We start from the raw sequence: 25,997 nt of genomic DNA on the forward strand, positions 1-25,997 counted from the left end.
TCGGCTGACTTGTTTCCTCTGAACTACTCTTTCCCTGCCAATTCTGTGAGAGGCTGGGTGTGGGAGACGGTGGAGGCTACTTGGTAGGGCGGGACTGTTCGCGATGACGGCTGTGTATACGCTGAGGACTATGTAAGACGAATCCTCTGCGAGTGGTGGGACGTGGGACATTGTGAGCGACCGCATTGTTCCTGACCATACAGCGTGAATTGACAGCGGCATTGGGTGATTCGACGCCTATGGCAGGGTATAGCTGATCGAGTCTACACTATGTGCGCTGGTAACGGCTTAGTCAGGCTCTCTAGGCGCTGACACTTGCTGCGAAGTGTAGTCCGCGGGTTGCCGCATGATGAAAGCGGAGCAGTCGCCGGGAGCATTCGCCGCAACCCCACTCCCACTCTTCGCAAGCCGCGGCCGCCAAGCATCTGTCAGCGATCCCTGTGAACTTTATCGCCTCCTCTTGACGCGACCTAAATTCTTTCCAGCCCCGCACATGATTGTCCGATTTCCTCCTTGTGTATAACTAGCCTCTATGGCTCTGCTTGCTCATAGAAGCAGCCGCCGCCCCTCGTCCCCGTGAGCATGGCCCGTATGGTCTTTATGCGGCCGATCCCAACGGCCGCGCGTTGCCATCGCGAACCCCTCGCCAGACCGCGTATATCCGTCCTGGAAAGGGTGCAGAGGAGCTATGCGACAACCTCGCAAGTGCAAGAAACGGGCATAAACAGCAATGGAGCTGCACTACCCCCGGCTGTGAGCGCAGGCCTCCAGCAGCGCAAAGAAGCAGTGCGGAATGCGAAGCCCTTCTCCGAGTTCTTGACAGACTCGTTCAACAGAGAGCATGACTATCTGCGGATAAGCATCACAGAGCGCTGCAACCTGCGGTGTCTGTACTGCATGCCAGAAGGTAAGACGACTTGTCCCATAAGAGGCGAATCGCGCTGATAGCAGCGCAGAGGGCGTTCCGCTGTCGCCGCCCGCGCACATGCTCACCACTCCCGAGATCTTCTACCTTTCGTCGCTATTCGTATCGCAAGGCGTCACCAAGATCCGTCTGACAGGCGGCGAGCCCACTGTGCGCCGCGACATTGTCTCCCTGATGCAATCCATCGGCTCTCTGCGCTCACAGGGTCTTCGCGAGCTCGCCCTGACCACAAATGGAATATCCTTGCATCGGAAACTGGATGCCATGGTCGAGGCCGGGCTCACGGGTGTCAACCTCAGTCTTGACACCCTGGACCCCTTTCAGTTCCAGATCATGACAAGACGGAATGGCTTCGATGCGGTTATGAGGTCCATTGAGCGCATACTGGAGATGAACAAGCTCGGCGCAAACATCAAGCTCAAAGTCAATTGCGTCGTCATGCGCGGGCTGAACGAGCGCGACATAATACCTTTCGTCGAGCTGGGCCGCGAAAAGGACATCGAGGTGCGCTTCATCGAGTATATGCCCTTCGGCGGCAACAAGTGGAGCGAGGGCAAGATGATCAGCTTCCAGGAGATGCTGGACATAATACGCGTCAAATACCCGGGATTGCGCAGCGTCAAAGGCCACAAAAACGATACGAGCAAGACGTACGAAGTCCCGGGTTTCGTCGGCAAAGTCGGCTTTATCTCGAGCATGACCAACGACTTCTGCGGGACATGCAACCGCTTGCGCATCACAAGCGACGGCAACCTAAAAGTTTGCCTGCATGGCAACGACGAAGTTTCTCTCCGCGATATGCTTCGCAAGGATAACAACGGCCAGCCAATCGATCAAGAAGCCTTCGAGCGCATCAAACAAATTGAGATTGACCGACGAGACGGCCGTCTAAGCGATGAGACAATCCTCGGCTGGGGAAAGCGAGAGCAGGAGCTTCTGCACGTCATAGGCGCCGCGGTCAAACGCAAAGCCGAGAAGCATGCGGACATGGGAGACCTCCAGAACATGACGAACAGACCGATGATCTTAATTGGTGGGTGAAAGCTCGGACTTCTCTATTTATCATATCATGGATGACTGTATGCCCTTTTCACGAATCTTGGTGGACACGTATGTTTGCATCGGCGGCGTTTCGTTCCTTTTTGCACTGCTTCAAGGCGAGACTGGCACTGTCGTGGGGAAGATAGACAGACGTGTTGCCTATATATGCCAATCTATACCCCATACGCTACGCTGCGCGTCCCTGAAGTGAAGATGATTGCTGACTTGCGCAGGCCGGTCTATACAGCCCAGTGCAGCCCGCACAAGCTTGGTCGATAACGCCCGCTTTATATTTGGTACGCACAATGCTTACATGTCTGGTGCTGGTCTGGTGAGACCGTGGCCCAGTATCCCGCCGCCACGGTTATCTCACCCCTTGGTCTCGCTACAGTCGGGTCGCTCTCATATCCGCACCTTGAGAACGCTCGCGAAAAAAGGCACAAAGACTCAATGCTTCGGCAAGAGACCCGAGAGGAGGCTGGATAGTGTGAATGAAGTGGAATCGAAGATCAGTCCCTTCCTGACAAAACACCTCGACGAGGAATGGGAGCGCTTAGAGGAAGGGCGACGAGGCTCAGAACGCGCCATGCTTCAAACCCTCGAAGTATCGCAAGCGGAAGAATGCGAGCTCATGGAGCGACAGGAAATGGGCGGACCCCAATACGATAGTTACTGGACGCAAATCACCCACCTCGGCAATACAACGCGACCAACAGCAAGCAGAGTTGAATCGCTAGAGACGGGCCGCAGAGCTGTCGAGGAGCTGCAGAAGATCCACATCGGCATGGACGACAGGACGGCGCAGCGGCAGGTGTGTAGTAGCATCAAGACTGTCTCCGGAAAAACTGTCATACCCACGGAATTATTTCCCGAACACAGGTACGACGAAGGCTCCGTCAACAAGGCAGTACAAATCAAGGACGTGCACGCAAAGATCAAAGAGCTAGAAGTGAGGCTTGAGATCGCAAAAGAGCAACCACCGCTGCACGATCCTGGCGAGTTTGTAGCTTGGCGGGACAAGATCCAGGCCAAGTTCGAAACGAAGGTGGGCAAGGTGACGTCGCGCGCGATGTGGCGCCGCAACAAGAAGATCGCGGCGGTGACGCTCGAGGATGAGGAGAAGCGCAAGCAGCTGGAACACGCGTGGAAGGCAGATATAAACGAGCTCGAGCAAGCATTACATACGTTCAAGTCACACTTAGAACTGCTGGCGCCGGAGAGTTTGAAGACGATTCAGCAGCCGCAAGCTAAGCAGCAGCAACTCGACCAAGAGAAGGGGGAATTGAGTGTGGATGAGAAAGAGATAGCGACTGCGTGGGATCGGGGGATGCAGAAAAAGCATGCTGAGCGAGCAGAAAAGCGAGTGAAGGAGGCGGAGGAGAGACATGCTGAGCGCCTCAAGCAAGGGCATGCGAAGGTGAGCTGGGACAGCTCTCTCGCTGCGACGTGGCGCAGGGATAGGAAAGCGGCCGTGAAGGCTACGGCAGAGGGACAAACACCTGTCAATACGCCGGACGTATTTGAAGGTCTTTTCCCAACAGTCGCCAAGGAGCAACATCCCAAGAGCGAGCCCGAACGCAAGACCGAACGCAGCTCTGACGAAGACGCGCAGCGAAAAACGGTGTCTATCGCGGAGAAAGATGCAGGCAAAATAGCACGCAAGAATGACGAACTGCCAAAGCGCATGGAGAAGAGCATGGAGCCAAACAGCGTTCAGAGGAGCGTGGAACCGCAGAACAACAAGACGAGCATGGTATACAACGAAAAGAGAGCCACAAAGGGAGGAGGTGAGAACACAAAGCGAAGCCTCGAATCTATAGCTCTCGAAATCCCAAAACTGCCACTAAGTAGCAGGAAGGGTATCGAGAACAACGAAATGAGGGATACAGCGTCACAAGATGAAGACACAATTCGAGCTCTCTTAGCTGTCGCTCGCCAAACTGAAAACCGCCAAGCTGAGCCCAACGAAATAATCCCCGAACAGCGAGATACTACTGCGGAAGTGCGACAACAGCAATTGCGCGACATACACCAGTCTATTGCGCATCTCAAGCAGCTGGCCTCTGGCGCCCAGCACGAGGGTCGTCTCCGCGTGGGAACGGCGAGGAAGCTCGAAGAAGTGCTCCGCGAACTGGAAAAAGAGGCCGCTACCGTCGAGAACGAGCACAGGCTCCATTCTTTTATCCGATACTCCAATGTGAATCCAGACCTTAAAAACGCTCAGTTTGATCCACGGAACCCAGACGTACCTTTAACCCGACAACAGAGAGTAAAGCAAAAGGAGGCTCTCGATGCTTTGGGTGCGTCAAACAAACCCCAGCCCGTCCGCACATGGCCGAGCACCTCACCCGACATGCTGCTTCCCCGCTCGCTTTCCGACCAACTCAAAGCACAATTTTCCACCTCAGAAAAGATTGTCATCGATGACAACCTTACCGTCAACGTCGAAACCGATGTCCCAGAGCTGCAAGACCAGATCTTTGAGCTCAGCCAAAAACTGAAACGAGACTACCCCCTGATGGACACGCTGCCCTACGACGTGTGGAAATCAAAGCAGCGCAAGACACTCCAGACGTGGCTCAAGATCCTCATCTGGAAGTGGCAGACGCGCAATGACAAGATGAACGCCGAGAGCGCGGACGCCAAACCCGACGTCAGCCAGGACGTGCGCGCGCTGCTGGACCAGATGGTGCTCGACCACGATCTCTCCCAACGCGCTGCAACGCGCATGGCGAAGCGGTGGGCAAAAATCTTCCTAAGGCAGGAAGAAAGGAAGACCGACCCTGATCACGGCAAAAGGAACGAACCACTCAACTGGGCGGAGATGGACGCCGGTCTGGGCTTTTTGGATGATGAAGGCGCTGCCGTAGACGAAGAGAGAGGGAAGGGGTACGGCGTGGCAAAGGAGACGGAAAAAGAAAATCAGCGCATACCCCAGGATCTGCCCTTCACTACTGGCCAAAGCAAAGCCCGAGGCTACCGCTACGGCGCCTCCTCCATGTGGAGAGTCGCGAACGCAGCCGGGTACCACACACTCGCCTCTCACCGGGCGTACTCCACTTCCACGGAGGAAGACTCAAAAACTGGAGAAAGCTCAAAGGTCGAGGAACCTTTAAATGTTTTAGAAACCTTGAAAGTCGACAGAGCCCCCAAAGTCCTGGAAACCCCCAAAATCGATGAAGCCTCACAAGTCCGCAAAGTCGATCCGCACGCCAACACCTTCCGCCGCACACCCGTCCGCTTCCACCGTCGCGTCAGCACCAAACCCCGCCAGCCCACCTCCCCTTCACCCCACGAGAACCACCTCCAGACCTCCCTGCCGCACCTCACGTCTTCTGGTGCTGCGCACATGGTCTCTGTCGCGTCCAAGCCCTCGACCGAACGCACTGCCATCGCCACCGGCACCGTGCGCTTTAGCAACCCCACGCCGCTCTCCCTCATCCACGCCGCGTCCAACAAGAAGGGGGATGTACTAAGTGTGAGCCGCATCGCGGGTATCATGGCGGCGAAGCACACGCCGACGCTAATCCCGCTGTGCCACCCCATCGCGCTGACGCACGTCGGCGTGTCTTTACACGTCGTCCTGCCGTTTTCGGCTTCGTCCTCCGTCGTGGGGAAGGACAAAGATGCGAAGGACTTTGGTAGTATAGTTGTGGAGAGTAAGGTTAGTTGCACGGGGCAGACGGGCGTGGAGATGGAGGCGCTGACGAGTGTTACGGGTGCGGCGCTGAGCGTGGTGGATATGTGTAAGGCGGTCGATAAGGGGATTTCGATCAGTGATGTTAGGGTGGTGCTGAAGGAGGGGGGGAGGAGTGGGACGTGGAGGGAGGAGGGGTGGGTGAGTCGCGGGGAGGAATGATGGGGAGAACATGTGTATGATAGTGCATGGGGTGGCGGCGTACAACACAGGGGGGGTGTAATTACTATAGTGCATGGGACGGCGCAGTATTTAGCTTTGGGCTCTTTGTTGGTTGTATGTATATTGAGACTTGGAGATGCTCATTAAGATCGTCTCGACGACCGGTTTGGTGAACCTCTAGCTAAGGCGAATTCCACTGTGCGATTTCGAGGGAAGGCTTTTCACTTTATTTGATGCATCAAAAGAAGCTCGGAAAAAAGTATCTAGGTTTTCAGAACGCGCCACAACAAAAGCCACGCCGAAAGGAAGAAATAGACCACCTCTTCTTTCCCACATTCACTCCCCACCCCCCAACAACCACTTAGACAACATATCCCTTGTCATCTATCCCAGGCTCTCCCACTTGCACACCACCATTCGCCCTTTCCCCTCCACCCATGTCCCTGGCCAAAATGTCCCTGGCCAAATGATTCTTATTCTGGTCCCACACCGCCCTGTACACCATCCGATACGCCATCAGCGCAAACAGCACCCCCACACAAGCCCCAAACACCACATCAACAGGATGATGCCACATATCCCTTATCTTGCTCGCAGCCATAATGACCGCAACCAGCACCGGCGCAGCAAACAGTACGAGCCGCCAGTGGGGAACCCGCGTAAAGCTACGCTGATCCTGCTGCACCTCCTCCACACCGACCTGTACTATTCCCGCCCCAGATTTGACATCTCCCTTCTCGTCCTCACGCGGCTTATGTCCGAGCACCCCAAACTTGGCGTTGAAGTACAGCGCGAGGAAGCCGAAGCCTGCGAACGCCGCGCAGGCGTGTCCAGACGGAAAGCTCATCTGCGCCTCGTGCAGCTTGTCCGGGTCGCCGCGGCAGACGTCGGTTGTGTAGTACATGACGCCTGGGGCGTGGCCCGTAGCGCCGTAGGCGGGCGGAATGGGCGGGTTGCAGAGGGAGAGAAAATGTGGGCGGAGGCCGCCGATGGAGACTTTGATGAGGGATTGGAAGAGCGTGGAGGTGGCGAGGGCGTAGCCGAGGCCGATGCACTGTTTCAGTCCATACTGTCAGCATTGAACGGTGAAAGGGAAGAAGGGGAAGCGGACGCACAGCGGCGTTCCCATCCCAGAAGCTGTTGAACCACCACCCTGACACCGCCGCCATAAGCAGAAACGGAACAAAAAAACTAATCGCCGCACTCCACGCGGTGTTGATGTACTCGTTGATGTACGGCTGGCCGTGCTTTAGGCCCCAAGGGGCAGAGTGGATGCCTGGGTATAAGGGAAAATAGCGTGTCATGAGCGGGGGCGCGGTCAGGTAGATGATGAAGGCGACGAGGATGCAGAGAAGCTGCGTAAGGACGTCGAGCCAACAGCGCTGGAACCATTGTTTGAGGGTTGGACGATCTGGGGGATTGGGCGCACGAAACTTGGGGAGGTGAGCACGCAGGCGGGAGTGTTTGCTGGGGGCAGTTGGGTCGTTACGGTAAGAGAGGAATTCAGGGAGCCGGCGGCGAAGACGGGCGAAGCAGGCGGCCTGAGGAGGTTCGTCTGCTCGGAAGCTTGGGAGTGTTTCAGGGTAGGCAGTTGGGAATGTTGAGAGTTCTTGCAGTTGTGGGAGTTGTGGAGCGGCCATGTTGGTTGATCGATACGTGGAAAGGATGGCAACTTCACACTGTGGGTCGCAACCCTTAAGGTCTGTGCTGTGTAATGAGAAGAAACCAAGCCAGATGGATTTAAGAATGAAGTGATTTTCGACTGTGTCGCGCCTTCCTTACTACCTAGGCGGCAAAGTGCACCTTCCTGTCCGGATTACACTAGCGTTTGCAGTAAAATCTACCGCATCTACATCGTATTTCACATCCTGAAAACATATCGAGCGGTCTTGATGCTTCACACATACCACACCCAAATTGCTCTAGAAATGCACAATATCGTACAAAGCTACGTGGGATTCAGAAGCACAAACAACAGAACCCACCCCGTACTCGAGCTGCCCTCTCCCACTTGCCACCAAAAAATGGTACAGAAGTGCTCTGCGATCTTTTCTATCTCTTGAGAGTCTTCACTGTGAGCCGGACTGGTCTCTGCCTCAAAATTATCTTATTAAATCAACGACTTCAAGGATATGTTGAGCATTTTCTCCTTAAGCGGCGCATATTGACCGCAACGCTCGATGAGCTTGGGAAGAACCGGAAAACGTTTCGCCTGAATATCCAAAACACTGATTGCACCTCTGAGTCTGAAGCATAGTCCGATGTTGAAGATCAGCATAGATTAGGTCGAAGCTAGGGACCCTATTCGCACATTCGTGAAGGTAGGTGGAATGCGGTTAAGAGGGAAATTCCACGGCCAATAGCCTGGGAAGACTGCAGGAAATAATTCTTGATTTAAGTTGCGGCATCTGCTGGCTAGAGTCTACAGTCTTCTCGACGCCTCCTCAGATATCGCTTCGCCACCCGGTCTCAAAGCACTACTCGCCAATCCAGACAAGTAATACAGCCTCACTGGCGGGGATACCGTGCGCTCTTCGCTTTGCGATACAGAACCCAAGCCTGAAAAGGTGATCCGCCAATACGACGTCCCCACCGTTCCTGCCTGACAAAAACAACTGTCTGCATTCAGAGAAGCGGGCAGTCTTCCCTTTGCGTTCACCGTCCCCGTTTGTCGTAACCCTGGCGGCGAAGCCATATGGTATCCGGCGTTTGGTGCAAAGACAAGGTTCTCCCCTGCCAAAGTGGCAATATCCCCAGCTGGAAAGCAAAGGGGTACATGTAAACAGGGGATGAAGAGAGCAAGTTTTTCTACGAACAGACAGGCCTTTGGGCTAGTGAGAACATCGAGAATGGGTGCCAGTATCATGTGGAGTGCAAAGGCGAGAACCATCATCATCATCATCATCATCATTGGTAGTTCGACATCCCGCAGGGCTTCCCATCCAAGACGAAGGGTATGAAGCACAGTTGGAAGAAGTTTGAGAGGACCCAAGACCATCATAATCACGGCAACTCGGAAAAGAATCAGTAAGGCGGGTGTCGCGATGGTATGGAGATGCTGGTATGATTAGGAGCTAGATGATACGGACTATACTAAAGTTGTTTGATCTATGCAGATTGACGATGCGCTACGAAATATTGTTGGTAGCTGAGGTTTTGATCCATAATTGATGATCTGGCTTGAACACCGAAGATGGCTGCCTGCACCACCAAATTGAGCCTACTGGATTTTCCTCGCTATGAAGCACCTGCGCCACACAAACCCATAGAACCCGCTCAAAGGCCCACTCGACGAAGCATCCTCCTAGTATCTTCAGTCCATTATCGCAACATCGAGGAGAGCCCATCAACTGAACGCGCACGCACATGGGACAAGACAAAGCAATCCAAACAAAGAGCGAACGACTCACCAACCGACACCATGTCATCACCCTCCCACAGCCTCCCTCACAACAACCTCTTCCGGCCCGCGCAGCCCACACCCCTCCAACGCTTCCTCCGTAAACCGCTCCTTTTCATCGCAACATACCTCTACACGCACCAGCCGCCCCTCAAGCAGAAGCGACGGAACAGCAACAATAGCAGCAGTCAAAGTAATGGTAGGACCACACCACACCACATAACCGTCGTCTGCCTCTCCGACACACATAATACACAGCCCCTTATCCCCGCAGCCGACATCCTCCTTCACGCCGGCGATCTCACCCAGAACGGCACCTTCGCAGAGCTCCAAGCAACACTGGACTGGCTCGCCGCTCTCCCCCACCGCCATAAGTTCGTCATAGCAGGAAACCACGACCTCCTCCTGTCCCCCTCTTTCGTTGCCTCTGCGCCAAGCCGCGTCTTCACTACCACACCTGGCTGCACGAAGGAAGACTTAGAATGGGGTGACGTCACCTACCTTGAGGACAGCAGCGCGACCGTCACTGTAAGAGGGAGAGATGTCAAGATCTGGGGTGCGCCGTGGACACCGAAGTACGGGAACTGGGCTTTCCAGTATCCGCCCGGGGAGGACGTTTGGCAGGGCAAGATACCTGGCGACGCAGATATCGTGGTGACGCACGGTCCGGCACAGGGACACCTGGACGTCAACGGGATGGGGCACGCGGGGTGTGCGTGGATGGGGCGTGAGCTGGAGAGGGTGAAACCCCGGCTCGCGGTGTATGGACACATACATGAGTCGAGAGGGCGGGAATACGTGCGCTGGGATAGGGTGCAGAGGATGTATGAGGGTGTGTTGGGGTGTCCTGTGGAGGGATGCTTTGTGTTTGAGGTTGGCGTGGGGGCGTGGGTGTGGAGCTGGGTGCGGTGGGCGTTTGGGGTGAGGAGGGAGCCGAAGACCACGTTTGTGAATTCGAGTACGGTTGGACATTGGGGTGTAGCGGAAGGGATGGTCGTGGAGATGTAGTAGCCAGAGTCTGGAGTTGTGGTGGGAAAGAAATCCCTTTGTTGAGCGTGCTCTGCATTCAACCTGATCCGCATGATTTCCAGCCTTTTGAATTGTCTCTGCGTCTTAACGTCGGGGTACCGCTCTGCTAACCGCCTTGCCCAGAACGTTGCTCTCCGCGTCCCTTCAATAAGACCTCGTAATACACTACACAATGCTTCTCCCTAGACGAGTCGTCCAAGCGTGGCACGTACCGCGGACAAACACTGAGCACAAACACCACATCCCGCATCGCTTCCAACTGCACATATTCCCTAGTCATGGAATCGTCCGGAAATAAGTGGATGGGATCTGGGAACACGTTGCTGCTGGAGCAGAGATCATTCACCAACATCTCCAGGCCTTGATCCTTCACCCACTTATTCTGAACCTCGTTCACCTCGATTTCTTTCTGATTCCGACCTTTTCGCAATCTGGATAACGCGTCCCAGTAGTTGTCGAGGCACGACGCGTGATGAGAAATAGAAGCCCAATTTGGCGTATATCCATCGATCGCAAGCTGGAGTCTCAATATCGTGAAGTCCAGAGCTTGTTTTCTCGACAAGTCTGAGTATAGGAGCTCGCTTCTAGTCGACGAGAATATCACTAACTCTCAGGTCCACTCGATTGAGTGTTGAATGCGTGTGAGACATGGACATGTCTGTGGGTGCGGACAACGTTAGCATGTCACATGTGAATTGAGAGAATGTGCGTCAGTCCCGGCTCATAGATACCCACATTCTAGAGATGCTCTGGCTGCCTCATTTGCCAACTTTGGGAAGCACCTCAGCATCTGCCGTGTACTTTTCGGATGGGCTACTGCTGCTTCCGCGCGAGTTTTCGGTGTATGGTCATATCGATGCGCCAAAGCCTGGGGTGTTGACAATTTTGAAATTCGCCTTTATGGACAGGGACTGCGACGCTGCAATTGACAGGAATAGGCTGTGGTTCTTTTGTGGTGTAATCAGCCCAGACTGGTGCAACCTGGGTCTTCTTCTGGTCATGTTCCCGCGACTTCGGCGGTCCTTGCTTAACCGGTTGCCTCTGGGCTGGTGGCTCAACCCCGTGGTTGGAATGATTGTTACCCATGTTAGGAGAGTATTTGCCCTGCTGTGAGTTAGGTCACAAGTAGCTTTGTACAAAACGCGAGAATGAGTACGCGCTTGGAAAACACGTTAGCAAAAGTATAACATAAGGTGACTTCGTCACCAGCTAGTGGTATGATGGGCAGATGCATAGTTACAGGGACAGGACACGCTGAGCGCCATATCGAAGCAGTTGCAACGATATGGATTGAATCAATAGACGGTGTTTCCGAGCATCGATGCTTGAAGCGACCGATGTTCTGTTCACGCAGCGCAAGTGTGCCGTTGTTGTCGGAATGAAGGCTGGAAGCTCTGGCGACAGATAGAGGCGGCGCCAACGCACTGGCCACCAGCGCTTATATGGTTCACGTGACGAACATGGAAGGTGGCTTTCCCGACCGCTGTAGGTGCGGCCAGGCGTCCCCACCAGCCTCGACTCGACGACTCTTTCTCCTCCACGGCGACTCTCTGTTTCTCTTGTGACAGCCCGCCATGGCGCTCGCTACCAAGGACCAGTCGCGAAACATCTTCGCAAAATTGAAAATCAAGCCTGCGAACAAGGTGCGTTATTCCACCCGCATCCAGGGGAAGGAGCGGTCGATGCATGGGCAAGGCAGCTAATGTTCACGGCCAGGTATGTTTCGATTGCGGCGCGAAGAACCCAACATGGAGCTCCGTCCCGTTTGGCATCTACCTCTGCCTCGACTGCTCGGCGAACCATAGAAATATGGGAGTGCACATCTCGTTCGTGCGCTCGACCAACCTGGACAGTACGTGGAACCCAAGGCAGCAAGGGGGCGAGGAACAGGGCTAATAGCTGTAGTCTGGCAATGGGATCAGCTGCGCATCATGAAGGTTGGTGGCAACGAGAGCGCGACCAAGTACTTCCAGACACATGGCGGCTCTGCTGCGTTAGCAAGCAAGGACCCCAAGACGAAATACACGAGCAATGCGGCAACCAAGTACAAAGAGGAGCTACAAAGGCGCTGCGTTGTAGATGCCAGACAGTACGGCATATCCGACATCTCATGGGCGACATGATCGCTGACCCTCGTTCCAGATATCCTGAAGAGGTCGTAATCACAGACGTGCCCGAAGCGACCGGCAGCGAAGGGACCACTCCAGCCGGCGAAGACGACGACTTTTTCTCTTCCTGGGACAAGCCCGCCGTCAAGCGCCCGTCCAACCCACCATCACGCACCGGCACGCCCCGCGCGCAGTCGCCCTTCTTGAAACCTGGTGCAACTGGCAACGGCACCGACCGCCCCAAGTCCCCGCTAGCAGGCGGCTCCGCATCCACACCACCCGTCGCCAGACCTGCTGTCAAGAAGGCCACATCAGGTGTTGCGCCGAAGAAAAACATCCTAGGGGCCAAGAAGAAGGGGCTGGGCGCAAAGAAGGTGGTTGCCAGCGATGGTCTCGACTTTGAAGAGGCTGAACGCAAAGCCCGCGAAGAAGCTGAACGTATCGAGAAACTCGGCTACGACCCAGACGCGGAAGCTGCAGAGACCAGTGCGACGACCAAGCCCAAGGCCCCCGAAGCATCCAATATCGTTGCGCCAACGCCCCTCTCGCCATCCCGCGGTGGGTTCGGTACCACATCAAAACCCGAGAAGTCAAGTAAGGACGTCGAGAGACTGGGGATGGGAGTCGCACGCCTCGGATTCGGACAGGTGGGTGCTGCGAAGTCGGCCGCTGCACCCAAGAAGATGGGTGGCTTCGGCAGCACGAGTAAGCCTGTTGCGGACGACAGCGAGACGTACGCACGCGAGAAGTTTGGCACGCAAAAGGGCATCGGGAGTGACGAGTTCTTCGGCCGCGGGTCATTCGACCCAAGTGCCGCCGCTGAAGCCAAGTCGAGGTTAACAGGTACGTCTTTCTACATCGCATAGTCCGAAACGATATGCTAACACCCAAGCAGGCTTCGAAGGCGCCACCGCCATCTCTTCAAACGCCTACTTCGGCCGTCCCGAGGATGATGTCCCAGAAGACGACTACGGCGACCTCGAGGGCGCAGCGAAGGATTTCGTTCGCAAGTTCGGCATCACCGCCAGCGACGACCTCGAGAACCTTACCAGCTTGCTCGGCGAGGGCGCGTCAAAACTGCAGGGTGCGGTTCGGAACTACCTCAACTCATAAATGGAGATGTTGTTGTTATAGGGCGTTTTTAACCGGCGCGCATGCGTGCAAATTTGGGTGGTCCGATTTGGTTTGGTCTCCTTGTTGGGTAGAGGGCATGTAACGACCAAAAGCATTTACGAAGCAGGACGTCGTGTGGTAGTGTAACGCAGAGGAAGGGCGTGACAGCGGTGAGCGTGTAGGTGGATGGACGTAGCACACCTGATAGAGGCCGGGTGCGAGCCACTTATTCTTCAATTCTCGAGCAAGCGTGTTAATCTTCGGAGTCTGCCTCACAGTGCGTTGCAATAGCACGTGTACCCACATCGAGCATATCCTGAAAAGCCAGAGGTGGTATTGTCGATGGTGTTTCTCACAGTATCAACAGGTCGAGATGAGACTCAGATCACTCTGCACAGCTTGTGATGCGACAAGCCAGCACTGCCAGTGGGGTATTCTACACCCCATACACAAAAAAGGGGTTCTCATTCTCATCTCTCGGACTACGCAGGAAGCACTCGCACCCACCACACCACCATCTTCCCGGATCGCCGAGACTCATCTGATCAAGCCGGCACGATGCAATTAGATCTTCGGCGCATTCACATCGCTCGTCTGCAACGGCGCCTCGCTCTTCACAATCTCCGCACTCCCACTCTCCTCATCTGCATGCGCATTTACGACTCCAATCTCCGTCGTATGGAACTTGTCCACGACTTCGCGGTACTGAGGCACAAAGTTGACCGCCAGCGAATACGACCACGCAGCCACAAAGAACGCCAGCGGCACGCTCATAGCAATGGCCGTCGGCGCGTGACCCGTCGCATAGTTGGCCTGGCCTTGCGAGTCCGCCGCCGCGAACAAAATAGGCGGCACCACAGCGCCGCCCGCCACACCCGCGATGATGAAGCCCGACCCGCGCTTCGAGTACTTGCCGAGTCCGCGCATACCAAGCGCGACGATGGTGGGGAAGATAATCGACTCGAAGAAGAGCGTGACGTAGAGCATGCTCATGCCCGTGTTGCCGCGCTGGGTGATGGACGGACTGATGAACACGATGCAAGCCGTCATGAAGACGAGGAAGACCCAGCGCGGGCGTATGCGACTCATGAGGAAGGAGCCGACGAAGCGGCCGAGGGCGAAGGCGCCTTGCGCGCCGGAAAGGAAACGCGCAGCTGTTGCGGAGGAGGTGCCTTGGCGAGTGTCGACGACGTAGTTTATGAAGGCGCCGGCGATGGCGACTTGGGCGCCAGTGTAACAGACTGGGAGGGCGTCAGTTGTGTGTGGGGGAAGGAGGGGGGAGGGTGAACAGACATTGTGCCGCGGCGGCATGGAACAGGCGATATTGCTTCCAGAAGGGCTTGACGTCTGTGCCGGCGTGCGTTTCTTCTGCTTGGAACGCCATATCCGCGTCCTGCGTTTGTCAGCGGGGTTCAATCCTTCTCCGCTGCCTTTCCTGCTTACCGTGATCTCTGGGATCGGCGTCACGTAAAACACAAACGCCAGTACGAAGACGAAGATAGCAATCGCCAGATACGTCCACTGCACATTCTTCAAGCTGGGGTTCGCGTCATCGACATCAGTGAAGAAGACATATGACCCCAGAACCGGCGCAATCACGGTCCCAATTCCGTTGAACGCCTGCGCAATGTTGATCCTGATCTCGCTGTACTTGGGCGGACCGCAGACAGTCAGATACGGATTCGCCGCCGTCTCGAGCGAGCCGAGACCATTACCCGTGATGAAGATGGCGACGCAGAATCCGCCGAAGGAGCGGTACACGAGCGCGGGCCATGCGATGAGCGAGCCGATGCCGTACAAGCAGAGGCCCCAGATGAAGCACGCTTTGTAGCCATAGTGGCGCAGGATCCAGTTTGCGTGGCCGAGGGAGGCGAGCGGGTATGCGCCGAAGTAGGCGGCTTGGAGTCCGGAGCTGCGCGAGCGAGTGATGTGCAGGACTTCCTGGAAGTGTTTGTTGAGCGTGTCGATGAGGCCGTAGGAAAAGCCCTGGGCAAGTCGTTAGCGCTGAATGGTGAAGTGATGGCCGCGATAAGTGTAGGAAGCTATATGAGATACATACCCAGAGGAAGAACAGGATGGTGACTAGACACAGTGGGAAGATGGACTCTCGCAGCGTAAGCTCTGCCGCCCGTGTTCTGTTGTTGCCCGCCCTCAGGCTATGCTTTTTGAAGATAGCCATGATGCCCGGCGCGCTGTAACTGTAAGAGGCAACGTCAATTAGCACCTGGTTGCGCGTAGTAGTTGGAGGAAAGAAGAGACAAAGCCTTTGGGTCACAACAGCAGCTACAGCTCCCCGCACGTCAGGTTGCAGGGCATGTATGTACAACCGGGCAATTACCCTCCGGCAGCAGGCGCGGCCACGGCACTTTTAAACACCACATGACGAAAGGCCGAGCAGCGCGCTACCCGAGTCTTGCATCCGGGGTACTTCAACGTCACATCTGAGGGCGCGCTAGTCGAAGGTAGGAAGCTGGGGTAGCAAAAGCTGGGGTAATGGTTGGGGATCGACACTCAACGTTGACGCATGTCGATGCGACAGGTTCGGGCAAGCAAGGGCCGAGTATCGGGCCGAGCCATTCATTCACGATGCAAGGCAGGAATCGCATGGCAATACGTATATTGAAGGAACGGTATCGCGCAGCGGCCCAGTGAGTTGGTAAAATATTTACAGCAAAAGAGTCGGCTACACGCCGAAGGGTGGGTGGCAGCATCCAGCTTAGGAGAGGTAGCTGGTGTCGACCCAAGACGTGTACGAGCTGCCCAACACAGTCGAGATGCTGACAGCGCTCGACAGCTTTGTCGCGAAGCTCGCCCTTGTTCCGGAAGCACCAGCTCCAGTGTTGCCGTACTCGCCGAATACCACATGGTCGGTGTTGGGCGAGTCAGTGCCCCAGATGTGCCAGCCAGCAGCATTGATGACATTGCTGAGGCTAGTGTTCTGGAAGACCACGCGGGCGTAGTTGCGCCACGGGCGACCGAGGTAGTAAGATCCTGCGGTGACGGACTGGCCTGATGCTGCGGCTACAGTGGATTTGTTGATCACGTAGTAGGAGGGGTTCGAGGACGAGTCTCTGCCGTTTGCTGTTATGTAGTAGCCGCCATTGACAACTCTAATGTCGACGCCGTCGAACCAGGCGGCTGCCTTCTGGCCGAAGATGAAGTCTGTTGCGCCCTCGATATAGCACTTGGCGTAGACTTGGGCACCGTTATTCGCAAGGAGAGTATCCTGGAAACCTAACTGTTCATGAGTACATACTACGTCCGTTACAGCAGAGTTCGCACCTTTGAAAGAAACGCCGTAGAAGCCTGTCTTGTCGCCCTGTGCACTGACGGCGACGGCCTGAGATCCTTTGCCGTAGCTGTTCACAATGTTGATATTGTAGACCTTGAGATTGCCGATCTCCGCCCGAAGCGTAGCTGAGCCATCGTTGCTCACGCCGCTCGCCTGGCTCAAATTGTAGGTGATGGTGACCTTGTTGCCAGTGTAGCTAGAAGTGTCGCTTGTGTAACCATAGAGAACTAGGGGTCCTTTCAGGGTATTGATAGAGACCTGCTCCTTGTAGGTCCCCTGATTGATCCAGACTAAGCCTATTAGAGCCATATGAGAACAGGCGCAGCAAAGTACCTACTGCACTGGGATGAAGTCGAGGACTGCGAGAGAGCATTCACGGCGGCTTGGATGGTCGAGTAGGTGTATCCGCTGCCCACAGACAGGCAGCCTGACGGTGGAGAAGTGCGGCTTGCACGCTTTTCAAGCGGTGCAGCCAGGGCAGTGGCGAGCAGGGTGACGAAGGTAAGAACAGACCACATGCTGAAGTTGTTACGCAGAAAGTATAAAGCAGAACGAGACGAAGCGAGTGAAGAAGAGCGAATCATCAAACTGATGATGCCTTCATATACTTAGCAGCCGGAGGATATGTCTCGCGTGTCACCCTCGTCAACGACACATAGAATTAAGGATTATCCGTCCAGCATTGTAATTTTGCGCCTGTCATTGCTGTCACTGCTCGAAACAATGGGCTTGGCACTAGTGTATTCAAAAGCCTCCACACTGGATCTTCGAACGCCCTCGAACAAGCTTTGTGGGGAAATCTTCCGGAGTCGTAGGTGGTTGGTGGAATGAACGGGGCTCGGCACTTAGATTGCACCTGGTCACGTAGCTCAGCGCCAACACGGACTTTTGGCTGCGTTCATTTACGCTCACTGTTTCTGGTGTCATAAGGCTTCCATGGGGTCATGTTTGAAAATGGATGCCCAGCGTTGTGGCACGTTGGGGCTGCAGATTCGTTGGGACAGGAAGTGGGAAGTGACACGGTCTGTGCGCTCGGGAACGACGTTTCAGCAAAATCATCATTGACATTGATTCTGGACACAAGTGCCACCGTGCACTTTAGCATCCGGGTATATCCTCCTAAATCGGCCGTGGAAATCGTACTAGAATAAAAAAAGACCACAACTCCGAGAGGTCATTAGGTACCTCATTACGCGTCTCCTAGCACTTAGCTTCATCAGACCAAGTCTTGTTACCCTAATGCGCACTGCACGACTGAGGTCGGACCGAATATCTCGCCTGCAGCTTCTTGTTCATGCTGAAATGCTTTATGAGTAGCGACACTGCGAGCGCGCTGGCAGAAAGAGCTGTGATCAAGATGAACACGGTACGGAAGCCGTGCATATATGACTCTAGAAGGGCCGTCCTTCGGGCGTCATCGGTCGCCATGGTGCGTAGGACGTAGATGTATCGCTCTGAGTCGTGCGCAATCTCCGTCGGAAGTCCATAGGAAGAAAGCTTGCTGGACATTGAGTTGGTGAAGGCGGTTCCGCTGATGGCCACACCTAACGGCATGCCTAGGCTGCGCATGAAGGCGTACATGCAAGCCGACATAGCAGCATCATCGACCTTGCTAATTGCCTGAATGCCGACATTCACACTCGTGAGAACTTGACCGAAGCCGACACCCATTATTCCAAGAGCGACCGCAAGCACCACATATTTGGTATGCAAATCGATCAGGATCAACAACCCACAGCCGAGTGTGACGAGTACCCATCCCATCCATATAGCCCAGCGGAAGGAACCGAGGCGGGTGGTCAACGCCGCAACTACAATCGAGCCTGGCAACAGTAGGAAGACGGCGGGGAAGAGTTCGACTCCTGCGCGGATCGGCGACGAGCCTCGGACCGACATGCAATAGAAGGGCACGTAGTATAGTGCGGACAAGAGCTGGAACAAAGATTAGTCGGTGTACTGCGGACAGGAACATGATGACTTACGACTATACCGTTCACTAGTGCGCAGTAGAACGCAGCAATGGCCGATAGACAGTAGAAGATGGACATGGATATCAGGCTTCGTGGACGGATCCACAGCTGCCATGCAACGAAGGCAGCAACACCGGCCAACCCTATGATGATAGGAGCGAGCGTCTGCACCGAGGTCCAGGCATACTGAATTCCACCCCAAGAGAGGCCAATGAGGAAGATGGTAGTGCTCCCTAGGAACACCCCTGCGCCGACCCAGTCCGTCTGCCTGAGCTTCTGGGCGAGGGTGAGCTTGGCTACTGCGTTGAGCCTGATAAAGACGAAAGCGAGCACCAATCCGAGGAAACAAAAGGGAAAGTTGATATAGAAGCACCAACGCCATGTCGCGTGCTGAACGAAGGCACCCCCGACGACCGGTCCGATGATGGTGCCTACGGCCCAAGCACCCAAGACTATGGCGAAGTACTTTGGGCGGAATCTCAAGGGCACGATGTCACAGAAGATGACTTGGCTGAGGGTAATGATGCCTCCACCGCCGACACCTTGGATGCTTCGACCGACGAGCATGACTGTAAAGTCATTTGCGACAGCACAAAGTACCGTTCCGACGGTGAAGAACGCGAGCGACAGTAGAAGAAGTTGTTGACGGCCGAAGAACTCAGAAACGGAAGCGATGATTGGCTGGAACACTGCACTGGACAGGAGGTATGAGGTTCCCGTCCAGAATGCGTCGATGGCCGTACCGTTCAAGGACTGTGTGATTTGCTATCGACTAGTGTCAGCGTGACTGTGGCAATGCAATCCGGGGAGCGAACTCACTGGAAGGACAGTGACCAGGATGGTGGCGTCTAAAGCCACCATGAGCGAGATAATCGAAAGACTAATCATTATAATCCACTCTTTCCTCTCTGGCTTCCACTCCACGGCGGTGATCTCCAATTTCTCGAGGTCCATTGTGGTTGACGATGCCGATGAGTCGATCGTGTCGGGTGTTTCGGTCTCTTTGCCCGCCTTGAGTGTCACTTCTGGCGGTGCGAGGTGGGGGGCAGTGACATTGCCAGGCAGGTGAAGGGTGCTTGTGGAGGCCTCGATTGGTGAAACTGGAGAGTCCTCTGGGACAACTATAGTCTCCACACTTGCGCTCCCGGAGCTAGTCTGGGCTGGAAAAGGACCCGCCATTGTTGCGGGTATGACCGTGATGGTGATTCTTTCCCGTTGGGTGAGTGACAAAGCTTCCGTTTGTTCACAACGTGGCCCACACCTCCAGGAAAGGAGCGAACAAAGCAAAGCACAGACGATCTCTCCGATGATTGGGTACTGAAATCGTGGCGGACCTCGCAATTGAGTGTGTGAAGTCTCGTTTTGCGGGTACTGTGAAGTGGGAGGCAACTTGGACGGCCTTCCCCGCGACCTTTAAACCATCTCTCACATTCACCGCTGCAGCTGTAATACGCCTGGCTCGCCGCTCAGCGCCGAGAAGATACGCCAGCCCCCATCCAAGTCATCCACTCTGTGGCCTGAACATAGCCTTGCGTTCACGACCCACCACCATTTTCTACGAATGTGGCGTGGACCGGCGCCCAGCACCCTGGTTCGGGTTGAACGAGGCCTCGGGCTAGCCCTGCACGTCGTCTCGCCTATCTTTACACTGACGGCTCTAACCGTATTCCCGCCTTGAGTTGCGAGCTCTGTGCTCGCAGCTGGGCTTCTGCTACGCTGTGCCACGTCCGTGCTATTCTGAGCTGATATGGTGGTGTTGACATATGCATCGTGTACAGTGCCGAAACCCGCGCGTTGCTTATTCGCTCGCTCCCATCAGCATGCCAGCCCTGCTTAGCCCGAGACACCAATCGATTATCGTCAAGAGGAACGACCCATACCGTATCAGGATCGCTGCATTGAGGGTGTGGTCGACGGGGTCTGATTTAGCAAAAGATGTCAGGATGGCTGACGCCAATGCACGTGGGTCGGGGCTGAGTGCAGTGCGCGATACATACTGTGCGCGGCATTGCTGTACCCTCAGGATTCAGGAAGGACGACTGCTCACTCACATTAGGAGCGCACTCCGAAGGCTGACTGTTTTGACGGCACTTTGTCTCTGAACAATCTTGGTGCATTGTTGTCGTGCACGTTGTGCAGTCGAGTGCCCCCACGATTCGCGCTGCTTCGTCCCAACGGCTATGGCGGACGATCAGTCAACCTAAACAAGTTCCAGATTCTCATTGGTGGATGCATTCGCACAAAGTCTTCGACGGATGATACCCGTAGAATACCCCGATTTCTATCTCCAGTACCCTCCTTACCATACTCGTGGTACGGTTGTGCGACAATATTCAGTCGCTCATTCGCTGGAGCGATGGAATGCTGCATGCACTGCGAACGTTGCCCGATCTCACCCCCGCATTCCTATACCCAAGGCACACATTCACGATTACCACCCACACCTAAGCAGCGTACAGGCACGAGTGTGCTAAATTATTCATATCTTGCAAAATGCGCCACCAAAACCTACGTGCGTTGTCCCAAGCCACTGGTATACCCGCTGGTCTAGACAAGCATCAAGGCTTGACGCCTTTCCCGAAGTGTCGCCCGGAGCGCGCGCTTCGTGATTTTTGTCTAACCATCTTGGAAAATAGTGGAGACATGAATGCATTCGCGAGTGTTAGTCAGTCTGTCTGGAAGTCGAGAATGGCATCGTGGCTGACCAGCCTTGCATGTGTTTGGCACATAGAGACGATGGCTTCTTCATTTCAGCTGTCCAAAACAAAAGGTGGGAACGTGGGCTTCCGACGGCAATGCTTCGTTGTAAAGTGGCTACAAGAAATGGAGCTGGCCCTCACCGGAGTCGCCTATCGCTCTGGACAACAGAAGGCGCAGCGCATGTACATTGGCCCGCGAGGTTCGTGATGGTGGTGATGGTGGTGTGGAGCTTGCGTATCTCGGCCTACGCCAGCTGGGTACCCATGGCTGACTGCCACAGTAAACACTAGTAAATTACATCCGTACCTATTTTCAAGTGCTGAGGTACGCATACAAGTTACAAGAAGGTCCGGCCGATAAAAGGCATTCCACTTTGACTTTCCTAGCACTTCTCGCTGAGGCGTCTTCATATACCATATCAAAACACATCGACTTATTCATATCATATACACGACTATCTCTTCTCCATGTCAGAACCACAGCACACTGCTATCCCCGGATTCACACTCATCGCCCCCACCATCTGGGAACAGCGACCAATTGGCCGCGGGGAAAGCTTCTCAAATATCGAGCCTCCATCGCTGATTATCGTACTGCCTTGGACGGGGGCACACGGTCGTCATGTCGCAAAATACACCGAGGCCTACCAAACAATGTTTCCATCCGCATCCATCCTCTGCATCACCACATCGACGAAAGACCTCTGCTTGCGGTCGTCAAAAAGAAAGCAGCAGCGCCTCCAGCCCGCTGTCGCACACATACTCGAGCACGTCGAACGCAACAACGACCGTGCGAACATACTTGTCCACGCCTTCTCGGAAGGCGGTTCCAACAAAGCGGTCGAGCTTGCAGAGGCATACTCCCAGACCACCGGCACACGGCTCCCATGCTCAGCCATGTGTCTCGACAGCACACCCGGTCACCCTCGATACCTACGCCTCTGCAACGCGCTCAAGAAGTCCCTCCCACCCATCCCAATTTTGAATTGCACCGGCTTGCTCGTCGGGGGCGCGTTGTTAGGCGGCATCTGGATCCTCTACAAATGCATCAAGGGCCACGACAACAACGTCATCTCGCGCACGCGTTGGCGGCTGCAGGATCCCAATCACTGGGATCCAACAGCACCACGATGCTATCTCTACTCGAAGGGAGACCGGCTCATTGCCTGGAAGGATATAAGAGAACACGTAGGCGAGGCTGTGAAATCTGGCGCGCCGGTCATGGATGTTTGCTTCGAGGATACCGCGCATTGCAAGCATGCGGCGGCGCATCCAGATAGATATTGGGGCGCTGTAGCTTTGACGTGGAAGAGGACCTGCATTGACAAGGAGAAGAGGGATTCAAAGATCGATCTGCAGAGTGATTATGGGGTGGCACTGGTGGTTACTGAGAAAAGAATTATGCCTTAAAGCAGACTCCTACCGTGGACAAGACATCGTGTGCTTGGCTTGGCTTACAGTTGCTATCTTTCTTCATGCTTTCTGTCGCATATACCCAGCAATCTTCTGTTACTCTGCATCGTTTCTTCTGCGCTTAGCAATTTTGATAGCAATCTTGACCAGTATCATCACGATTTCGTGTGCAGATAGCTGCTTTCGAGGACTTTCATGCTCGGTGAGCACAATTCGGGGTGGCATTGCCCTCTCCAGCGCCATCACTATTCTTGCCAATGTGTCATCGTGTTCCTTTGTGTCGCTTTTTTGACACAGGACGTACTACCAATTTGAATATAGAAGTACGAACGTAAAGATGCTATCACACGAAGCGATGTTGTCAAGGTACAAATGGAGCGGCGACACACGCCACCCGCCCGCGAACGACAAAATTGGCAGTGCTATGCGTGCGTTTGGATTCGATATGAGACTCCCACGTGCGGAGAAGACGAGACCAACACGTTATGCGAAACTGAATGTGCATCTTTACGCAGTGTCTGGAACTACATTTTTCTCGTGGAGGCTAGGTGGTAAGCATGTGGTAATCGCGGCATCAAGACCAGGCGTATGTGTCAGCTCCAGGTATCGCCCGGTGACAGGCCGATAGTAGTTTTTTCAAGGATATAAGACCACTGATGATATGGATTGTGTTATCAGGAATCAAGGTTTCTACGTGAAGTCGCAAGCTTGCGGGTGCTCGCGCAACCTCCCCTAAAACGCGCCAGCCCCTTTCGCAGCCCGAAATCGCCCGACGTGTCAAAAATCTAGCGCCGAAAATACTCCGCCGCCACACACCAGTCAACCTGTAGCACACCGCCATAGGTCCAAACGCAGCAATTTAGATTGTTTCTAGAAAAGTCTTGCAGGCTTGAAACTCCTATCAGGCTTGGATGATGATTTTTGCCCTGGCTTTTACTCTTTGGTGTGCTAGCTTGCTCGGTGGTGTCTCGGACTTTGTGATTCATAGTCCTTAAAGAGTGCTATCGCCTCGCGCGATGCTCAAAAATTGATACAGACATCAATCAATAAGCTACTTACCTCTCCAAATGAATATCCAAGAAGATACCATTGAGCCCGTCGTTTCGATCCCAAAACCAACTACCAATTACATCTCCGACCACAACATGGCCGCTGCAACCAACAAGCCTACTGCGCTTCGTCAGTCCTCCGACATCAGTGTCTCAAGCAACACATCGTCAAAGCGCTCCATCCGGGTCGCGGCTTCGTCGTTTCGCGCAGCTCTGAAGAAGCCGTTTAGAGGGTGGACGAAGGAGGCTCTGTGGGCGAAGTCGGGTCTCGACGATGTTTACAATTTCCCGACTGTGAGGAGGAGAGGTGCTGGAGAGGATTCGACCGACAGTCACGGACATTGAATGATTCGATACGCGCTGGAAAACGTTTCGGAGCAGGCCAATATGAATTTGACGGAGACATCTCGGGGATCGATCGGATGAAACTATGTCAAGAAGATAAGATGGGGTGTGTAGGAAGGTACTGCAGGAGAGCATTACGGGCGTTTGTTGTTTGGGAGCGCATATACCATGTTTCAGCGTCGTTGATTATGTACTTGATGTTGTTGGGCTGTGCTGCGATTCTGCGCGGCGCTGTCGCCAACGATGTTCTCGCAACGGAATGAGATCTTCTCTCCTCTTGCAATGGCTGAATGATTCTAGTCTTGACTTTGTGGGCTTCTCATGTTATTGATCGGCTGCTATTTACCATCCGGGCTTATCTGGTGCCAAAAAGCAGTGATGGCAGTAGCGACTTCTGGTACATTGTCCCTGACTACACCATGCCCAGCGCCTGAGACAACTTCCACGTTCGTGATGCCGACATCTCTGAGAGTCTGCTCGTTCACAATGTCATCTAGCTCACCCAAGATAGCTAAAGAAGGAATCCCCGTGCGTGAAGCCTCAGAAAAGGCATCGTAGTTGTTGAAAACACCGCCGTCACGAATTATCCCGACGACGGACGCTGCATGTCCTGCGTGCTTCTGCAACTGCCATCTCTTTACTGCTGGAGCCACAACTTGACCTTCTGCAACCCGCTCCTCCCAATCACCTGGCACCACAAGTTTGCCACCTTCGAGCCAGCTGTGCACCCATTCCTGTGCCGCAGTCTCGTTGCCGTCACCGCGCATATGGCCCTGCTCTTCAGGGCTCAGATCTGATAGCCGCATGAGCCCAGCTGGTGCGACAAGAATAAAACTTTTCACTTTTGCCGAGTGGGCTGCAACATATGCAGGCGACAACGCTCCGCCGAACGAGTATCCGATGAGGTGCACAGTCGGCCAATTTAATTGATCCAGTAGCGCATCAATCAGGCCATGGAACAGACGCTGATCATGCGGACGATATGGTGTGTCGCTCAACCCGTGACCCCAGTGATCGAAGAGTACAAAATGCGTCTGCGGAAACACCTTTTGCAGGGCGCGAACCAGAGGAAAGAGGCCTAGGGCTGGTGTCTGCACTCCATGAATGAGTAGTACGCGGTCAAGTGTCGTAAAGCCATTGCCGGGCGCAGTTGGAAGGATTTCGTAGTATGCAGCCCTTCCATTGGCGGTATATAGATATTTTGCAGGCGGTAGGAGAGCCCCAAAGGTATCGGTAAATGCTGATTCCGTGGGGCCAGGAATCGGCGGCTTTTCCTCAACCCTTTCTTGACCTGGGCGAGGAAGTACAAGTGTTTCCGTGGTGATTGACATGTTGAAGAAGAGGTGGGAGCTTTGAAGATGGATCAGTACGAATGGATGTGATGCAGCTTTCTGTTGCTTTGAAATGTAGCGCTGCGTCATGTAAGCGATAGGGCGCGCGAATAGCATTAGTATCTGAGACTTAGCAACCGACTAAAATGCTGTCATCTGCTACACCTGGAAAAGTTCCTTGATAACTGGTGAGCTCCAGCATCTAGACCACAATGCATTCGCTTTGAAACATGATATCTGTTCATGCGCATTTGCACTTATAGGTCAATGGACGATCTTTCTGGAATGCCGTTCGCGATGCGAATATGAACGGTTAGATCGCTTCATCATGAATGTCTGGAAATGCTGCGATCCAGCGAAATGGGCGTTGTAAATGATGAGATCCGAGTATCTTGAGAACGGTTGACGTCATGACACTCGCAT

The 25,997-nt window shown here is 54.4% G+C and overlaps 11 protein-coding genes across 11 annotated transcripts; 6 read left to right on the top strand and 5 right to left on the bottom strand.

The window, feature by feature from the left end:
- The first annotated feature begins 400 nt into the window (after nt 1-400).
- Nucleotides 401-2,157, top strand: CC84DRAFT_1166218 (molybdenum cofactor biosynthesis prote). The gene is made up of 2 exons (XM_018178897.1): nt 401-907; nt 957-2,157. Exons 1-2 carry the CDS (start codon nt 583-585, stop codon nt 1,964-1,966), a joined length of 1,335 nt encoding a protein of 444 aa, XP_018034464.1. The 5' UTR covers nt 401-582; the 3' UTR covers nt 1,967-2,157.
- A 3,110-nt stretch (nt 2,158-5,267) lies between these two features.
- Nucleotides 5,268-5,792, top strand: CC84DRAFT_1066569 (molybdenum cofactor biosynthesis protein MoaC; the record flags this gene model as incomplete). The annotated part of the gene is made up of 1 exon (XM_018173636.1): nt 5,268-5,792. A coding segment is annotated over one exon (525 nt), but the record flags the coding sequence as incomplete, so codon positions are not given.
- Nucleotides 5,793-6,186: 394 nt separating this feature from the next.
- CC84DRAFT_1207293 (acid phosphatase/Vanadium-dependent haloperoxidase) lies at nt 6,187-7,495 on the bottom strand (the record flags this gene model as incomplete). The annotated part of the gene is made up of 2 exons (XM_018182091.1): nt 6,941-7,495; nt 6,187-6,879 (listed from the first exon to the last, which is right to left on the bottom strand). Exons 1-2 carry the CDS (start codon nt 7,463-7,465, stop codon nt 6,187-6,189), a joined length of 1,218 nt encoding a protein of 405 aa, XP_018034466.1. The 5' UTR covers nt 7,466-7,495.
- A 1,790-nt stretch (nt 7,496-9,285) lies between these two features.
- On the top strand, nt 9,286-10,068 carry CC84DRAFT_1070043 (Metallo-dependent phosphatase; the record flags this gene model as incomplete). The annotated part of the gene is made up of 1 exon (XM_018173662.1): nt 9,286-10,068. A coding segment is annotated over one exon (783 nt), but the record flags the coding sequence as incomplete, so codon positions are not given.
- An 890-nt stretch (nt 10,069-10,958) lies between these two features.
- Nucleotides 10,959-11,622, top strand: CC84DRAFT_1166220 (uncharacterized protein). The gene has a single exon (XM_018178898.1). It carries the CDS (start codon nt 10,999-11,001, stop codon nt 11,365-11,367), a length of 369 nt encoding a protein of 122 aa, XP_018034468.1. The 5' UTR covers nt 10,959-10,998; the 3' UTR covers nt 11,368-11,622.
- Nucleotides 11,623-11,799: 177 nt separating this feature from the next.
- CC84DRAFT_1197605 (arf GTPase activating protein) lies at nt 11,800-13,739 on the top strand. Its single transcript, XM_018181531.1, has 5 exons — nt 11,800-11,897; nt 11,971-12,106; nt 12,160-12,343; nt 12,397-13,205; nt 13,258-13,739. Exons 1-5 carry the CDS (start codon nt 11,829-11,831, stop codon nt 13,473-13,475), a joined length of 1,416 nt encoding a protein of 471 aa, XP_018034469.1. The 5' UTR covers nt 11,800-11,828; the 3' UTR covers nt 13,476-13,739.
- A 260-nt stretch (nt 13,740-13,999) lies between these two features.
- Nucleotides 14,000-15,962, bottom strand: CC84DRAFT_1123846 (MFS general substrate transporter). The gene is made up of 4 exons (XM_018175664.1): nt 15,535-15,962; nt 14,919-15,461; nt 14,769-14,868; nt 14,000-14,716 (listed from the first exon to the last, which is right to left on the bottom strand). The coding sequence occupies exons 1-4, from the start codon at nt 15,652-15,654 to the stop codon at nt 14,040-14,042; spliced, it is 1,440 nt and encodes a 479-aa protein (XP_018034470.1). The 5' UTR covers nt 15,655-15,962; the 3' UTR covers nt 14,000-14,039.
- Nucleotides 15,963-16,102: 140 nt separating this feature from the next.
- CC84DRAFT_1166222 (pectin methylesterase) lies at nt 16,103-17,751 on the bottom strand. Its single transcript, XM_018178899.1, has 4 exons — nt 17,680-17,751; nt 17,105-17,623; nt 16,758-17,057; nt 16,103-16,709 (listed from the first exon to the last, which is right to left on the bottom strand). Exons 2-4 carry the CDS (start codon nt 17,283-17,285, stop codon nt 16,192-16,194), a joined length of 999 nt encoding a protein of 332 aa, XP_018034471.1. The 5' UTR covers nt 17,286-17,623; nt 17,680-17,751; the 3' UTR covers nt 16,103-16,191.
- Nucleotides 17,752-18,003: 252 nt separating this feature from the next.
- Nucleotides 18,004-19,691, bottom strand: CC84DRAFT_1096525 (MFS general substrate transporter; the record flags this gene model as incomplete). The annotated part of the gene is made up of 3 exons (XM_018174672.1): nt 18,004-18,699; nt 18,750-19,502; nt 19,557-19,691. The coding sequence occupies 3 exons, from the start codon at nt 19,689-19,691 to the stop codon at nt 18,004-18,006; spliced, it is 1,584 nt and encodes a 527-aa protein (XP_018034472.1).
- Nucleotides 19,692-21,904: 2,213 nt separating this feature from the next.
- On the top strand, nt 21,905-24,243 carry CC84DRAFT_1219326 (uncharacterized protein; the record flags this gene model as incomplete). The annotated part of the gene is made up of 2 exons (XM_018183070.1): nt 21,905-22,796; nt 23,930-24,243. 2 exons carry the CDS (start codon nt 21,905-21,907, stop codon nt 24,241-24,243), a joined length of 1,206 nt encoding a protein of 401 aa, XP_018034473.1.
- A 338-nt stretch (nt 24,244-24,581) lies between these two features.
- On the bottom strand, nt 24,582-25,574 carry CC84DRAFT_1178005 (alpha/beta-hydrolase; the record flags this gene model as incomplete). Its single annotated transcript, XM_018180313.1, has 1 exon — nt 24,582-25,574. The coding sequence occupies one exon, from the start codon at nt 25,572-25,574 to the stop codon at nt 24,582-24,584; it is 993 nt and encodes a 330-aa protein (XP_018034474.1).
- Nucleotides 25,575-25,997: the final 423 nt, after the last annotated feature.

Source organism: Paraphaeosphaeria sporulosa, assembly GCF_001642045.1.
Source record: "Paraphaeosphaeria sporulosa strain AP3s5-JAC2a unplaced genomic scaffold CC84scaffold_7, whole genome shotgun sequence".
Lineage (NCBI taxonomy): Eukaryota > Fungi > Ascomycota > Dothideomycetes > Pleosporales > Didymosphaeriaceae > Paraphaeosphaeria > Paraphaeosphaeria sporulosa.

Coding starts and splice junctions, on each gene's coding strand:
- CC84DRAFT_1166220 (XM_018178898.1), top strand. CDS start 10,999: ATGCTCTGGCTGCCTCATTTGCCAACTTTGGGAAGCACCTCAGCATCT.
- CC84DRAFT_1123846 (XM_018175664.1), bottom strand. CDS start 15,654: ATGGCTATCTTCAAAAAGCATAGCCTGAGGGCGGGCAACAACAGAACA. Junction 14,869..14,918: donor CGCCGATCCCAGAGATCACG/GTAAGCAGGAAA, acceptor TGACAAACGCAG/GACGCGGATATGGCGTTCCA. Junction 14,717..14,768: donor CCATGCCGCCGCGGCACAAT/GTCTGTTCACCC, acceptor ACGCCCTCCCAG/TCTGTTACACTGGCGCCCAA.
- CC84DRAFT_1197605 (XM_018181531.1), top strand. CDS start 11,829: ATGGCGCTCGCTACCAAGGACCAGTCGCGAAACATCTTCGCAAAATTG. Junction 12,344..12,396: donor TGCGTTGTAGATGCCAGACA/GTACGGCATATC, acceptor CCCTCGTTCCAG/ATATCCTGAAGAGGTCGTAA. Junction 13,206..13,257: donor AGCCAAGTCGAGGTTAACAG/GTACGTCTTTCT, acceptor ACACCCAAGCAG/GCTTCGAAGGCGCCACCGCC.
- CC84DRAFT_1166222 (XM_018178899.1), bottom strand. CDS start 17,285: ATGTGGTCTGTTCTTACCTTCGTCACCCTGCTCGCCACTGCCCTGGCT. Junction 17,058..17,104: donor CTCGACTTCATCCCAGTGCA/GTAGGTACTTTG, acceptor TAATAGGCTTAG/TCTGGATCAATCAGGGGACC. Junction 16,710..16,757: donor CTACGGCGTTTCTTTCAAAG/GTGCGAACTCTG, acceptor ATGAACAGTTAG/GTTTCCAGGATACTCTCCTT.
- CC84DRAFT_1166218 (XM_018178897.1), top strand. CDS start 583: ATGGCCCGTATGGTCTTTATGCGGCCGATCCCAACGGCCGCGCGTTGC. Junction 908..956: donor TCTGTACTGCATGCCAGAAG/GTAAGACGACTT, acceptor ATAGCAGCGCAG/AGGGCGTTCCGCTGTCGCCG.